Raw genomic sequence first — 15,811 nt, forward strand, 5'->3', positions numbered from 1 at the left:
GAAGTTAAGCTTTGTCAAAAAGTAGTACTTTGTCGCCATCTTGTGGCATCTATTGTCCTGTTTCCTTTACTTGCCGATTTCTTGCTATTTATGACTGCGCTGTGGTGGCGTCACGAAAAAGCAAAACACACTAATGCTAGCTAGCTAATACTTTGAAATAATTGCACCACGTAGTCCAGTGTTGGTTTATTGCATGTTTTTATTGTCCAGGTACCTTTTTTCAAGTGTTTTTTTTTTTTTTTCTCTCTCTTGGGAGGTTATGAATGTACTGACTGGGCTGCTGGTTGATGACACTTCATGCCGCGCATATTTACATACAAACAAACAACAATGGGAACAATGATGACAATGATAATAAGATTAAAGGCACTCTGATGGTTGCTTTATACATTTGAATGACATTTGGGGGCTTGAAACTAAAACGGCTTGTCTCATAAGACTACAACATGAAAAAATGAGTTCCATAAATTAAATAATTTCCTTCAAATATGACAAATACACTGTATTAGTTTTATACTGCATCTAAAGCACAAGATTTCAGAACATTCGGTCAACTGGCTGTTTCTACCCAGCAGCGAGCGACACGCATAATCAAAGACTTTTGTTCAATGTTAGCGACAGCTTAACCTTCGTGTTGAGAAGCGAGTGACGCCCCATCGTGGCCTTCAACATTTTATTTTTTAGACTTTTGTGCACTTCTCTTGAGAGCGACACAGTAGTTGTTTGCTCTAAATGCGTTCATTATATATCCATTGCTGAATACAATCTTTTTTACCCCGTAATCAACGCTATGTAAATTATTTTCCCTGTAAAACTATAGTTTGTCGGTTGTTGCCATGGCAACGCCTGCTTTAGTGTCTAATGTAGCGGTTCATCCAGGGCTCCTTTCACTACTTTGTGTGCTTCCACAACACTAAATTCAAGTGGCACAATTCTGCATGTTTTTAGCATGTACATTCATTAGCCTAGCATCTCATGTAAACAAATGTCAAGTCAGCAAAATAAGCGCTTCCCTGATAACACCTAAGCTGTTATATTACCTTGAAAACATTATTGAGGCAACACAGGCTTGTCATATGGAAAACTGCAATTCAGGTACTGCCATGGCAACCCCTCAACTCTTCCTTACAAGGTCTTCATGGTAATGGTGGACAAGCTGCTTTTAGCATGTACATTCTTTAGCGTAGCATCTGTTTACCAGTAAACGTCAACGAGATGTCACATCTGCTCAAAGGGGCCGAAATAGTAACAGCTCTTACTTAATCTGCTTTGATTTACTTTTAAAGGCGACAATCCTTCCAGGCAAACAAAATGCGAGGCACTGACTTTGATGCTGGAATCAGACTTTTCACGAAAAAAAAATGTTGTGGTACGTAAAGATAAACAGAACCTTGAACAGGCCAATTCTAGATTGCATTTTTTTTCTTAATAATAATAATCCACCACAATAACTTGAAAGCTTGCATAGATGTTCAAATGTACAATTAGGATTTGTTTTGACAGCACCCTCAGTGTTAGAGGCCATTTTACGAACACTTGGATGAAATGAATGCAGTGGCCCAATAATAATAATAATAAAAATCATTTTACAATGTCATGGTGGCCTATCAATTTGGGGTAAGGTATCGCGATGGTGGCCTTGCTACAAGAAGCCCCCTTAAAACACGTAATTAAAACTGAGGCGCCCAAAGTGCTGCCTGACTAAAATGTCACAAAATAATAAATTACTCTTTAAGTGGCATTCAAAAATAACAAGTCATAAATATAATCCTTTTAAAAAGGATTGTGATCGTCTCCATCGGGGAGGGGGGGGTCTTGGATAGGATAGCAAATTTTAAATAGTTAAATAGATATAAAATGTTATTTGTTACCACAAACTGTACACGCCTGGTATCAATACATATAAAAAGAATCACAAAGAGTGTGGTTACTTTAGAAAGATCGAGTGATTATAACACTGTAAAAAAAAAAAATCTGCAGCGCTTTTCCGTAAGTAAACTTTACAAAGCTACATCGTGCGCCTCCGTTAAGCACTTCCTTGTTTCGCTTTCCACTCACTTCCTGTCCCCTTTCTCCCAACTCGCGCCTTAGTCGATCTTTTCAACTTTGCCAATAATCTTCTCCTCAAAGATAGGCAGCGTGGCGTCGTCCTCGCGCACCTCCTCGAACACCACCCCGCAGTCAAACTCGTCGCTCACCTTCTTGAAATAATACCTGCCAACAACCAGGTTTTTCAATCAGTCACATGATGTGGAAACTTTCGCCACACGACATTCTTGTTACAATCGTCTCCTTCCATTGCCACCCATATGTAGCTGAATAAAGTCTGACCTGTAGTTTCCTTTCTTGGTCAGCAGCTCTTTAAACTGGCCGAGCGTCACCAGCCGGCCTTTGACGGACGTCCTGTACGGTATGGGCTCCCCGCAAAAGTAGTACGCCACTGTCATGCTGTTGGAAACTTGCTTTTTTGTCACTTTATGCCTGCGAATACACATGACATGTGCAATTTAATTTAAATTTAAATTTAATTTAAATTTAATTAAATTTCAAATTAAAAAAAGCATTAAAAACACACAGATGGGAGTGAGAAAGAAAACATAAATAGAAGATGAAGGATGCTTGTAGCTGAGCACCATCTCGTAATGGGAAACAGAAGAGCGGGCTTGGAATTAAATGTTCATGGTGGGGGCGAGGGTGATGGAGGGTAAATTGGGAATGCGGGCGGACGTACTCGGGCTCGGAGAGCTCGCAGTCCGACACGGCGGGCACCATGCTGAGCGGCGGGAACTGTGCAGGCCTGAGTGCGGTGCGACCCCGCTGGATCACCTCCATCACATACCTGAAGGAGCCAACAACCACCATCTTTGTTAGACCTGCATGGGTGTTTTGCTCAAAGTGATTTTACTAGGTTTGAGTTACGTTCTCGCAGAAAGTGGGTGAACCTGGACAAGGCGGGGCAAGACTGTAAAACGTTGCGCTCACCTCTGCTTGGGCTGCAGCGTTCCAGACTTGATCATCTTTTCCTCCGCCAACCGCCGACGGACCTCCTCTAGTTGGATGAGGGGGCTCGGGGCCGGGTTGGGCGGCATGGTGGGATCCTGAATGAAAGGATGCGACGGCTGCACATTGTCCCAAGGGCAGCTGGGAGGACCCGGGACCTTCTTGGATCCGGCAGTGCTACTACAATAGAAGATGAAGACTTGAATTAAATTCTTGTGGATCTGCTAAGCTAAAGTAAAATGTAGTGTAGCAAAACACAGAGGAACTTTGCAGGAATAACTGGACAAAAGTATGTCCGACCCGTACGTGCTCCTCTTGAGTCGGATCATCTCCTTCTGTCCTTCCATGAGCCACATCAGGATCTTTTGCTTCTTCTCCAGGTCTTCCACAGGGGCCGCTGCTTCCTCCTCACGCTTGAACGCTCGTTTGCACTGCGCGCCACTTTTGCTCCTGCACAACAGCGCCATCCTTAGTGAGGAGTGGCCAAGACGACGCATCGCTTAACAAACATACCCGTAGCCTGCATGCTCCATGTTTGTGGATCCCACACTCCAAGGTGCCTCCGCCTGGTGCACGTGATGTTTGCAGTGGTGACCCGACTCTCCCTTGAGAGCATGCCTGGATGGATGTTTGGCCTGAACGCCCCAAGGGGGCGCAGTCCCTGCCGCCCCTTTAAAAGCGTCCGGCGAGCGGGACTTGGGAGAGTGGCGGCCCGTTCTCGGCGATTGGCAGCCGGGAGTTTTCATGACCCGTTGGACGTGCTCGTCCAGGATGCTCTCGGGGTTCTCCTCGTGGGCGTCTCTCAGGAAGGGGCCATAGTAGTCGACGTATTTCTGCGGGTGAATACCAGCGGGGAAGCCTTCATCGCCTTCCTCTTCCTTTGGTGGGGAAAAATGAGTATTGTCACCACAAGCCTCGATTGGTTCGCTCCATTTTCACCACAAGATGGCAGCATGTCATCACGAGTATGCATGCTCATTGGCGTGTTCTTTTCATTCTGATCCAAAGCAAACCAAACACTTGGCTCTGAGTTCTGAGGACCATTTCACTGGCACTCGAGCGACATCAATCGTCCGCCACGCCTTTGCCGGCTTACAAGCGCAGGTGCACCATCTGAAAACCAGATCGCCCACAGAACTTGCCAACCGATTCATGTCGCACTGTTATTTTTTTTATTTTAGCCTCGTCTTAATAGCCGGCCTCATTAATTTCACTGAAGTCTCCTTTGTAGACTTTAAACACACCTTGACTGGTGCCTCGGGTACAGCACGGGCAAGCTTCGATGAAATGTTGTCAGTTGAAAGAATGCACAGCGCACAAGGCTTCCCATTGTGTGAATGGCGTTCACGTGCTGAATTCGGTATGGAGAGACATACCAGTCGTAATTTCCTCAGTCGCTCCTCCGTCTCCCTCTCTCTCAGGACGCCTTCCAGGCGGAGGATCAGGTTGGCGGCAAAGCGCTCCGGCGCCACGTGAATGTCCTTTGGAATCCTATTGGTGCGCTGGAAATGGGGGGCATCACAACCTTAGTACATTTTTGTACTCCATGACGACATATCCTCGGAATTTTTAATCTTGCAGTGATTCCCACAGCCTTTCAAATTATCCAAAGCATTATTCAATTATTTCTCTTCAAAATCTTGTATGTAATTTTAGTAAGCTACTTTTTATTTCTTTGCTTTGCTTGAAACGTCTTTAAGAGTATGCTTAGGTGCCGCGACCAGCTGGTAGCAAATGCTAGTAAGCTAATGTGGCTAACTGACACTGATTATACAAACACAGAACACGTTTGATACTTACTTTTCATGATTAAGATCATAAAGCCAATATTTTATCAAAATGTGCAATGTAGTGATTCCCCATACGGTTAATTTATGGTGACTTCATTAAGAGGACACGAGAGAGGATTTGCGCTGTCAAATGCAGTCAATTCACGCCGCCACCCGATTGGTCGGCCTAATTAGGACTGGCGAGAGGCAGCCTCAGCTGCACGGGGGAGGCATCCGGCTGTCACTGGGGAGCCTTCTCGTCTGCTTGGGCGCAGCTTCCGAAAAGAAAGCAAGGTTGAGACAGCCTTCTCTTCGCCACTATTCTTACACTCCCCCACAGCACACACACACGTTAAATATGCACCATCTCCCAGGGTACACGTGAAGAGAGACAAATACGGTAGAGACAGACAGTTGAAAGAAACCGAGAGGGAAATGAGTTGGTGGTTGCGGAAGGGGGGGGGAGTAACCCGCGAATAACTCACGGGAATGAGAGGCAGCGGCACGCGCCCGTTTGCTCGAACGCTTTCATGCATCTCCCGCCGATGAGGTTTGTGGTATCTGTAGGGTGGGATGCCATCTCTGGAATAAACAAAAAACATTTTCGGAAGTGTAAACAACACATGAAGAACAATGCTTAAAAATATAAATAATAAAAAATACTTACACACTGCTGTCAGTGAGGGAAAGCGTGTCGGCGTCGCTGGACATACTCTGTTGCTCACTGTCGTTAGCGCTGGTGGCCGGAGCTAACGCATGTCCGGCATTGGCGTAGTAGCGGTCGGCGGGCTCCCGACCAGGTCTGGAATAAATTAACAAGGGTGTACCTCAAGGTTCTGTTCGAGGTACCATGTTAATTCCAAAGTGCAAGTAATTTAGAGCCAAATTCTGTGCATGTAGATTAAAAAAGGTGCATAGCTCTGTGCGAATTCTCTGGTCAAGTCAGAACTGCCACTTTTGCATCTTCGTTGGTACCGCTCGACATAAGGCAGGATCTATATAGTAGCTTCTGAGATTGAATTAGCATCTTGATCTAGATAGTTTGACTATTGATGAATGTTAATTTTTAGACCTAAATAATCAAGGGGTGTTCCGCAGGGAACGATACCAACACCACTCGTGTTTGTTCTTTTCACCAATCAAATAAAAATTCCTTTGAGCTATTGCTAGCCACCATCCAGCTGCGGTGAGGCCTACATAGTACGGCAAATTTTAACAAGCCATGTTTTGCGCGTCGAACATCTCCAGACATTCACTTGACATCGCTCACATTCTGCTTTTGACGTTGCCGAGAATACTTCTGACAACGCTTCGCGCGCATGAATTATAGATGTTCGGCATTGTCTTTTTTATTCACATTCGAAGTCCCGATAGCATTCGACTGGGCTCCCTTCGTGTTTAGAATGCACACGCTTCCAGAAGGGGGAAAAAAAAAAAAAGGCTCAGTGAGAAAAACCTTTGCAGCCGGCTAATTCTTTTAGCCCTTAATAATGGAAATGTATGCAACAAGCAGAGTGCAGCGCTCGAAATAAGGGGACATGAGGGAATTCTGAGAGGGAAAAGGTGAGGTTCGTAGAAAGGACTAAACGTCAATAGACAAAGGCGCGAGGAGTCTTTTTGTACAAAGCCAAGATAATTGATTCTTGAATTAGTGATCATATCTTTCTTTCTACCTGCCTCCATTATTTATACATCACACGAGTGTGAATGCACACGCCTGAAAGCGCTGCAGCAGTGAGCCTATTTTTCCTTCTTGCCTGAGATTTCAAACATGATCAATATTGATGACCAGCACTCGCCTTTAGTTACAAGTCTGCGGATGGAATGTGTCTCAGTACGCTTGCTTTGCTAGCTTTTAACTTTCCTGTGTGAGTCGTTCACCGAAAACTCTCAATCTTTTAAGGCTTTGGTTGTGGTACCTTTTCAATATTGATATTATTGAGAAGAAAGCAAACTAAAGTTGGCTGGCTAAAATGGCAGCAGGAGAAGCTCTGACTTTGAAAGTGGAAAGCTCCCCTGCAGCCTCCTCGTCAGCCCACCATAAGTACTTGGAATTCTTCATGCATCGTCTGCCTCTTATCTCTCGCTACACACATTTCATCTCACATTTCGGGCAGCTCTGAGGGTGGGGGGGGTTGCTTTCCAATTCAGTAGTTGGCAGAGGAAAGCTTAGAAGGTGAGAATGAAGCTGTGAGGAGTTACCTGTACTCTTCCTGGAATCTTCGATGCGATGGCGTCTCTGTGAGAAGCCTCTGAGTGAGTCCGGGCACGAGGTCGCAATCTGCAGGTTCTTCCGACTCACATCTCCACTCCTCGTGCTCGGTTAACGTGGGCAAATATCCAGCCACATTCTTTGTGTCGGACGAAAGTGGGCTTTGATCGGCGTAAGGCTTGGGACTCTCGCCCCCTACCTGAGCGTGTTCCAAGTATATATCCGATTTAAGAAATAAAGGGTAGGTGTTTTCCTCCATCGTGGTCTGGATCTCCGTCTGGGCCTGGTCGAACATGGCCGGATCGATATGGAGCTTCATCACGGAGTCTTTGATGAAGGACTTAGTCGCCGTTTTGATCTGCCTGGAAACGATGCCCTTGTTGTCCAGGATGTACTTCTTATAAATGGCTTTGGCTAGTTTTAGCCGCTTCTCGTCGTTGCCCTCGCCGGCTTCCAGTTTGCGGAAACCGCTGCAGGCGAACCAAAAGTCCAGCAGGTCGGCGCACGCTTCCTGCTTGAGAAACGTCCTGAACAGATGGATGCCGTCCTGGTCGTCCAGCAGCGAGTGAAGCGACTCGGCCCATCTCAGGAAAGGCGGCGTGGGGGAAGCGCTGCCTTCCGGTTCGTAGCCCAAGTCCTGGTCCGGCCGCCTGGGCGTGGCCACGGACGCCTCGCATTTGAGGCTTTTGTTGTGGCACTCGGTGAGCACCAGCTCGCCCTCTTCCCCGGGGACTGGAGGTCTGGGCGCGTCCTCATTGAAGCTGCCGCCCGGGTCCACCAGGAAGCCCCCGTGGTTGCTCACGTTCATAGTCCCGGCATCCAAGTAGAACGTGGCCGTGGAGCCCCGACAACACGATTGCGAGATCCGGAAGCCTACTTACGCCGCAGTAAAGCAACTCCTGCATAGGAAAGGAAATAGAATTCCATAAGAACACTCGGCCATAAGCGTGCATTCCGTTTCCATTATTCTGCACACTCAGCGTTTTCATGGAGGACTCAAGTGGCCAATTCCAAGCCGAACACCAAAATGAATGCAGATTCAGCAAAAAATCCAAAGGAGGTGAATATTTCATAAAGCAGCTTCGTATAGGATGTCACGAGTTAATAATGTGTCAAATTTTGGTCTGATAAGTGTATCATGATAAAAGATTCACTTGAGATTCGGAGCATCAATTAAACCATGCTATTAGCTCACATTAGCTTTTTGAATTCATTCTTGCATCATACTACATTTGCTTGTCCTTTTTGCTCGCTGAAGCTTCAGTGTCACCATTTTAAGGGTCGTTCAAGGACAAGTGTGTGTCAAAGATGCCAAGGAGCGCATGTGTCTCGTTTTTAAGGTGTGGTTTTGATTTGCATTGATAAGAGTCTCTAAAATGTGACATGTTTGTGATGTTAGCTGTTGACACGCTCCAGCTCGAGCTGCTTTGAATGCTACACAAGAAATATCGGATGCCATCGCAGGCTGCTTCAGGGCACACCCACGCCTCGCGTGCACACCAAACATGATTTTATCGAGCGAATTAAAAAGCAGCTGTGCAGAGGCAAGGCTTTCTTAGGAATTGTACAGCGCTGTCGTGCTGGACTTTACAAAAGTTGGACAGAGGCATTTGTGCATTCATTGTTATCCAGCAGGCTATGATTATTTAATGTTGTTTGTTTGGGTATAAAATAATCATGGTGAATGTTCTAAAGGTAACATTGCTGGCTTTTGACGTTGCATGGATGCTGTTTGTTTTGGGCGGTTTATTTCATTCAGTATTATAACCTAAATCTGTTCTGTTCCTGGGTTTGAATCTTGTAGAATCTGCAATGGCATGGACTATAAGAAAAAAAATGAATGAATGGATGGATGCCCTAGTGTGAATTTGAGCTTTTCCATTTAATATCAATACTACTCTGAGATGCATATGCAGCTAAGGGCATAAGATTAAATTTGGATCTGGTATAACAGCGTCGCTCGTGGTACCGGTTGCTGTTCCAGCTCGCGCATTGATATTCAGATTCGCTGACCTGCTATCGCAGGTGCGTCTTTTGGCAGGTCGGTGGAACAAAATGTCGCGCGCTTAATATTTATTCTCCAACGTTTGTCGAGGGAACCTTGTCACATTCATGTCAAAACTGAACATGAGAGCGGCGGCCAAAGTGGGGGAGGGGCGCGTGAAACTAACTCCGTGTACACACATATTACACACACATAATACACACATGCTACACGCACGCAGTGAGCCAGCAGGCCTCCGGGCGGCTCACCGACAAGTGCACAACTTTGTGCCACTGTTCACCCGCTGTCATGCCCGCCTCCGCCGTCCGCGCGCACATAAAGTAGTCCGCGCGTGAGGCGAGATCACCGCCGAGACTTCCGCGGGCGTCGAGGGGTGTGGGGGGTGCGCACGCGGGACATTTCCGTGCCCGTTTCCGAGCGGACATACAACGAGCAGCAAAGCGACGGTAGCGCACGCATTTGATCTCTTCTCACCCTCCCTCTCGCTCCCTCGCCCCTCTCCACTGACGACCGCAATCTCTCCTCCGCTGTCAGCGCGAGCTCTCAAACCAAAGTGACAAATACTTCACCTTCTCGGCCCCGCAGAACGCAGCGGGCATCTGGACCGGAACCAGCAGTCGCGTTGCACGGTGTCATACTTGAGGATGGCGAGAGTTTTTTAAGCGTAACAAAGAGGACAGTCGGCGGCTGTCAGCTTGGCTGTCTCCCTTCTCTTCTAATGTGTCTGCTGCAAGATGGTGCGCGGCGCCCCTAGCGGCCAATGAGCGCATTGCTGCTACTGCCCTCAAACGATGTTGTACATGACTATTGAGACAGTGACAAATATTTGGATACAAGTCCCAGCTTTGTGTGTGCGTGTGTATGTGTATATGTGTGTATACATGTATGTTTGTTTATTATTGTATCATCAACCAAGCCAATAAAAAACCAGTTTTTTTAGTTTCACAAGCTCACAACACGAGTTTAAACACAGTTAATTAACAGCATGTTTAATTTATCCCGGTAAACTATCTGAAGATGATTACATAGGGAGGTCTTTATAGCATTTGCTCATCGTTAACTTCACAAGCAAGGAAGGCACACTTAACTTTCCTTTTAACACGGCACAATAATTTCCTGTGTTGTGCTGCACAAAGCCCATTCGACACTTTAAATTATGTCATCATTGTGACTTTAAAGTACAAAGTGAGACGAAACGAGGCAAATATTGCCAAGGAGGCCTTCTCAGATCCGCTTTCGGAGCTGGCAGCTCGTGAGCACTCTCGCGCCGTTCTACTGCACCCGAGATAAATGCTGGAAGGGCATAACACATACGGCCAAATTGTTGGCGAATATGGATCAAAACGCTCGATAGCAACACAAAGTGCCAGAATTCCTTTTCTTTCCTTTAGTGGGTTGGCAACAGTTTGACGATGATCACAAAGATTTTTTTTTTTTTGTTTGTGATAGACTCCACACATGGAAAATAATCGCTAAGAGTTAAGATGACCAACATAGTTCACCGCACACATAATGCCAAGTCAGTAATTGCTAGAAAAAGCTAGGCTAATTTAGCGTTAGCATATTTGGTAACGCCGATGCGATTCGAGCCTCAGGATGACTTGCAGTTGTAAATTTTGAACAGGTTTAACATTTTTGATTATCCGTCACAACCATTAAGCGTGACTTTTCTGACTTGAAACGAAATATTAAAAGAAAAAAAACATCTTTTACCTCATGGTTGAAGGCCTCCCCCCTGGATCCTCCAGCCGTACGTCCAAATACTGACGATCCCATTGCTAAGTTACGACATATCTCATGTTGATGTAAAATCCACCTCGGGAAAGTTCCAGCAAAGTTTGAACGTGGCTGGAGTTGGTCTTTACCATCCATTTGTACCTGAAAAAGAAGAAAGTCATTGAAACCCACAACTCGTATTATACGTCATCACGTTTGACTAAAAGCGATGACAGCTGCAAAGCTGGGTGAAACTGATGTTTTTGTTTGTCCAGATGGGGAATTGCAGATGCGTTGAGAATCTCTTTCAAATATTTAGCTAAAGCTTTACATTCTTAGCGCCGGACCACTTGAGTGTTTTGCTCCCGTCGGGGCTTCTCATAGGCCTTTTGTTCCACGTGTCAATGTGGATTTGGATGCTTGTGTTTAGGCCTCGTATGAAATAGGCTTATCTCCGCTATGGATGAACAAAAGCCCATTAAGATGTTTGGAGGAACGCTTGGAACACAAAGATGTCCGTCCTCCAAAGCACTACAAAAATATGCCTCTGGATATCCTGCTGATGTTCTTTGTCCTGGCTGAATGTTTCATGACTAGCAAGCCTCAAAGTGGATTAAATAGCGGGATCAAGCAAATTCCAGATTTATTGAAGAACTGCTAAAGAACCAAGATCCACTCGGATAAATTGATGAAATAAGATCGGCGACACAAAAGCAAGATGTCCGATGTGCGGATCGTCACACTTTGGTTGGTTGGTTGGTTGGTTGGATGGATGGATGGAAGAGCACAATGAAATCAAGCCTTGTTGGTCTCCAGCCACCTTTCGACGGGATGCACATTCGTCGGTCACATCAAATGATGTGCTTTGCTTTTGATGACAATCCAGACACGGCAGAACCGGCTTGGCGCCAACGCTAAAGACAGACAATGGACCGACCGCGAGCGGCGCCAAAGAACCAGACGTCCTACCTGCCGCTCTCGCTTCCTGTGGGCTTCCCGGTTCTCCGCCGCCGGACTACGACTCGGGCTGCCTCCTCCTTGGTCCGCAGCAAAGACCGCCACCGCCATCTTTAATCACCGGCGAGTCCATCTGTCAAGGATTCTTCCCTTTCCAGTCCTCTCTTTCTCTGTTCCAGCCCCTCTCTGTGTGGCTGGTGGCGGGGCGGGGAGGGGTGCTCTCATTTTCCATCCGGCATCAAAACGGTGTATTGACAGGCTGGCGGCCCGCCCAGCAGGGGGGCATCTTGAACACGTTGCATTGGCTCTTGTCCTGCGGATTGACTGGGAGAGTCCACAGAAGCGTTTGGGCTCTCCAAGTCTGTAGTCTTAAAGGTTCTACATGGTTGTCCCTAAACGCATATTTGTCATGGTTGGGGGGGGGGGGGGTTAGGGTTAGGGGGGGGCATTTGAAGTGACGTGAGGGATGATGCCCTTTTGTTGCTTTATTATCAGCTGCTTATCCTTCACTTGGATTTCACACCGGCACGTCCGGTTCTGGTCAGGGTCACATCAAGCCGAGCCCATTCACAATGACCCGTTTTGTTTTCTGCCACTGAAATAACTTTGACTTTCACTTTTTCTTTCACTCAGCCACGTCCAGACTGGACAAAAGTCGCACTTGCGCCTAGTCGCCACTGGTTAGTAACTATCGGGATATTCCGTACAATATTGGTTTGCTTGTTCTTTCAGACTTTCTGTTGCGGATTAGCATTGCATTTCAATTTTTGGGCCTTTTCCTGCCACCGTCACTTGTGTGCAGCTTTTGTTATACCTTTTTTGAAAGCTTTTGTTGTTTGCAAGTCAGTTAACTTAACGTTGTCAACAAATGTGCAACCAAAACACAAATTTTAGCGGCAAATTCGTGCTACTGAAGTGAATGTGAAAGTGAATCTCATTTTTTCTTCGGTACCAGGAGATTCTTAAAACCTTCAACTTTATTTATTCGGTGGTCCTTAACTTTTTACACCCAAAAAAATAGGCACTGTAGTGACCCTGTCAAGACTCATATTAATTTCCGTGCCCGGAAAATTAAGTACAGCACCATAGTAGGCGTCAGTGTCCAAAAATTAAACAAGACCAAGGTTTTTTTCTGGAAATAAAAATATTTAATGTTATTGTCAGACAATTGTTAAGACAGTGTAACATCATGCACAGTTTAAACATTACTTCCTTTAAATGAAAAAGAAAGAAACTGTGTTTCAATTAAAATGTATTGTACATAACATTTAAATGTTCTTAAAAATTACATGAACATGTAAATTATGTTTATTATACATCATTGAAGTATAGTTGTTTATAAATGCTGTTGGCACAATTATATGTATGTAAACGGGTATAATCGATTTTTGGTTCTCGCAAGAGTGACTGCATTATAAACGCAATATGTGACGCCAACGGCGCAGGCGCGGTGGCCAAGTGGTAAGGCGTCGGTCTCGTAAACCGAAGATCGCGGGTTCGAACCCCGTCCGTGCCTTTTACACAAAGTGCTATGTATTACAAAGGGTCAATTGTAGAATTATCGAAAGAAGCTGTGAATCATCGGCATGATTGCGCAATTGTGAGTTCCTGTCTGTAGCGCCTTTAAGACGTCAATGTCCAAGTACAGGTTTTATCTAAATAAAACACTTCAGATCTTTTTGTCCGTCATACAGAGAAATAGTTAAGTGGCTGTGTACTCGGTGACGTACCGCTCTTTGTTCAAACGGTAATTATGAAACTGCTTGGCGTCACTACTACAGTCTAGATTGGTAAGAATATGGCGCCACCTCTTGGCACTTTCGGGTAGTTCGCTTAAATCACAAATGGTACAAGACAAGTACGAACGTAGCGTAAGAAGGCACGCTCTGTTACCACTTCGCATACTTTTATCGTTTGTTTTCTAGCCATGACCCACAAAAAAAGTGTTTCCTTATAGTTATATAATTGTTGCCGGTGATATTTTGATTTCATCACTGGCACGCAATTAACTAGTTTGCGCAGTGGCGTAAGAATGAATCATCACGCTGCAGCACAAGGCACGCTCAGTTAACGCCGACTTAATGTTTTCCATTTGTTTTATATTTACATCACAAGTGTGTTTCATAGACTCGACTCCAACTTTGTGGTAACTTGACGTAGTTTTCTTGTTTTTAATTTCCAAAAGAAAAAACAAACAGGATGGCCAATGAACACCAAAGAAGTTAATTTTCCATTCACCATCCTTCACAAACATTAAAGTTAAGGCTTGGTGCGTGATTCAGTAGAAAACACCACCCTGTGATGTAATAGACTTTTAAAAAATGTAAATAGAAACTCCAGAATTGCTCACTGTTCTCAAATAGCCAAAAGACCAATTTTACTATTACCACTGTTTATGTTAATTAGTGGCCATTGATTGTAAATCACATTTACTTCCATTGTTATAAATTTTGATTTGAATCAATAAATGGAACACATCGGATTGAGGTAGCCACACCACCAATTTGGCCACAGGGTGTATTTGCTGTTGTATGGGGCCTTTCTCAGGCACTTGGCAGCGTCTCGGTCACACTTACACAAAATCTTCTCACACTTGTCCGTCAAATCATCTGCAAATGATGACACACGAGGAAAAAGACAAATTATACAGAACAAGGAAGCTTTTCACGTAGATTTCAATTGTCTGCTTTTTCAGACACACCTTTAGATAAATACTTAAAGGTGTGTTTGAAGGTAGGAGACCAATTATTACTCAAACGAGGAAGGGAAAAAAAAAAAACAATACCACAATCAGCTGTCTTATCGTCACATGTCCAATCGTAGCGGTCAGTTTTGGTACTGCACCCTTGACTCTCGGCCCTGCCGTAGCAGCAGTCATGCTTGTGGCAGCACCTGTGGCCAAAACGAATATTTTGTTTATCGTGTGTATGGGTTCACCCGAATTTAGGTTTAAGGCAGGGTCCCAAAGTGCTGGGTGGAATGACACGTTATTTTAAAGTCTGGCTAGGGGGCGCGGCCACAAGCGTGGTTAGTTTGAAGATTTGAAGTTAGAAAGCACGAAAAGATGGAGGCAATTAAGATCTGGTTGTGGAATTGGGAACCTGGAGATTCAAAGGTGCTAATTCACACCCTGGGCACCACATAATGTATACGTGGGTCATATATAGGGTGTCAAATGGGATTTTTTAGCACTATAATATGGTACACCCGAGGCCATATTTACAGCAAGCGTCTAAAGAAGCCTTGAAACTGTGTGGTGAAAAAAACCCTCACCAGTCGGCTTCATCCCGCGGCCAGCCGTTGCCCCCGAGTCCGCAGTAGCACCCATACGAGACGTAAGCCAAAGGTGATCTCCCCGTACTGCAAGTGATGATTCCCGCCAGCTCCAGCAGACCTCTTTTAGGTCGCTGGGATGGGAGCGCCGACGCAAAAGCCGCAGAAGCCGCTGAAACCGACATGGCAGAGGAAGAGCTCAGATTGACACTTTATGACACGATATCTAAGTCGACTTAGGTCACACTTTAAAGAACTGTTTGGAAATGAGCGGTAGCACAAACATAAGACATTTTTGTCAACAAAGAGAACCCTGAGTTCACTTTACATGTATTCAACTGCTCATATATGCCATGAAATGTAAAGATTCCAAAGTTTAATAGTTTGAGAGGTTTTTTTTAGACACCCCCTTCAATAGCATTTCAGTCACGGCTGGGTTGTCATTTTGGTGTTTTTAAAAAGCCATTTCCAAAACCAAAAGCCAATCCACACGTGCCAGGAAGCTCACTCCACTTTCTCAAAGTAGAAAATAACCATGGCAATCCATGTGTCCGATTAACTCACTTGATCGACATTTTTCATGGAATTGTTTTGAGACATTGGTCAAAATCACTTTAATCTGAAAGGAGTTAGCACACATTCAAAAAAGCATTCAGAGGAATTTCAGTTCTCTCAATTCAGGCTGTTATTTTTCGCAGACTAGTTTTAAGATTTAAAACTCTACTTGAGTTAAACTTACCTGCAAAGAGCAAAAGTGTATGGTGAAAGGCAGTCATGGCACGCGGCAGGCAGGCAGGCTGCTGAGCTGCGCACTGCTCACCTCCGCTTTGTGTGCGCGCGCGTGTGTCGCGTGGAGGGTTGATCTTTTTTTAGATGTCT

At 45.2% G+C, this 15,811-nt stretch overlaps 2 protein-coding genes and 1 non-coding gene across 6 annotated transcripts; 1 reads left to right on the top strand and 2 right to left on the bottom strand.

The window, feature by feature from the left end:
* Positions 1-181: 181 nt before the first annotated feature.
* Positions 182-11,874, bottom strand: axin1 (axin 1). 4 transcript variants are annotated; one of them, XM_049745788.2, is made up of 12 exons: positions 11,672-11,874; positions 10,700-10,864; positions 6,972-7,880; positions 5,437-5,571; positions 5,255-5,351; positions 4,377-4,502; positions 3,514-3,878; positions 3,301-3,450; positions 2,983-3,180; positions 2,732-2,839; positions 2,332-2,481; positions 182-2,214 (listed from the first exon to the last, which is right to left on the bottom strand). In XM_049745788.2, exons 3-12 carry the CDS (start codon positions 7,787-7,789, stop codon positions 2,088-2,090), a joined length of 2,274 nt encoding a protein of 757 aa, XP_049601745.1. In that variant the 5' UTR covers positions 7,790-7,880; positions 10,700-10,864; positions 11,672-11,874; the 3' UTR covers positions 182-2,087. The 4 variants fall into 4 exon arrangements, with proteins under 4 accessions (XP_049601745.1, XP_049601746.1, XP_049601744.1 ...); XM_049745789.2 differs by lacking the exons at positions 10,700-10,864; positions 11,672-11,874 and adding an exon at positions 9,556-9,736 and having other exon boundaries at positions 3,307-3,450; XM_049745787.2 differs by lacking the exons at positions 10,700-10,864; positions 11,672-11,874 and adding an exon at positions 9,556-9,736.
* Positions 11,875-12,894: 1,020 nt separating this feature from the next.
* Positions 12,895-15,795, bottom strand: pla2g10 (phospholipase A2 group X). The gene is made up of 4 exons (XM_049745809.2): positions 15,672-15,795; positions 14,933-15,104; positions 14,445-14,551; positions 12,895-14,268 (listed from the first exon to the last, which is right to left on the bottom strand). Exons 1-4 carry the CDS (start codon positions 15,706-15,708, stop codon positions 14,120-14,122), a joined length of 465 nt encoding a protein of 154 aa, XP_049601766.1. The 5' UTR covers positions 15,709-15,795; the 3' UTR covers positions 12,895-14,119.
* On the top strand, positions 13,104-13,175 carry trnat-cgu (transfer RNA threonine (anticodon CGU)). Its single transcript has one exon. It is a non-coding gene; the product is annotated as a tRNA-Thr (tRNA).
* Positions 15,796-15,811: the final 16 nt, after the last annotated feature.

This window comes from Syngnathus scovelli, chromosome 16 (assembly GCF_024217435.2).
Source record: "Syngnathus scovelli strain Florida chromosome 16, RoL_Ssco_1.2, whole genome shotgun sequence".
Lineage (NCBI taxonomy): Eukaryota > Metazoa > Chordata > Actinopteri > Syngnathiformes > Syngnathidae > Syngnathus > Syngnathus scovelli.

Excerpts from the sequence above, each read along its gene's own strand:
- axin1 (XM_049745788.2), bottom strand. The coding sequence starts at position 7,789 with ATGAACGTGAGCAACCACGGGGGCTTCCTGGTGGACCCGGGCGGCAGC. Across the intron at positions 5,572-6,971 it reads AGATTCCAGGAAGAGTACAG|ACCTGGTCGGGAGCCCGCCG; the intron begins GTAACTCCTCAC and ends AATTTATTCCAG. Across the intron at positions 2,840-2,982 it reads ACGCTGCAGCCCAAGCAGAG|GTATGTGATGGAGGTGATCC; the intron begins GTGAGCGCAACG and ends TGGCTCCTTCAG.
- pla2g10 (XM_049745809.2), bottom strand. The coding sequence starts at position 15,708 with ATGACTGCCTTTCACCATACACTTTTGCTCTTTGCAG. Across the intron at positions 14,552-14,932 it reads CCGCGGGATGAAGCCGACTG|GTGCTGCCACAAGCATGACT; the intron begins GTGAGGGTTTTT and ends TTTTGGCCACAG. Across the intron at positions 14,269-14,444 it reads CGATAAGACAGCTGATTGTG|ATGATTTGACGGACAAGTGT; the intron begins GTATTGTTTTTT and ends CATCATTTGCAG.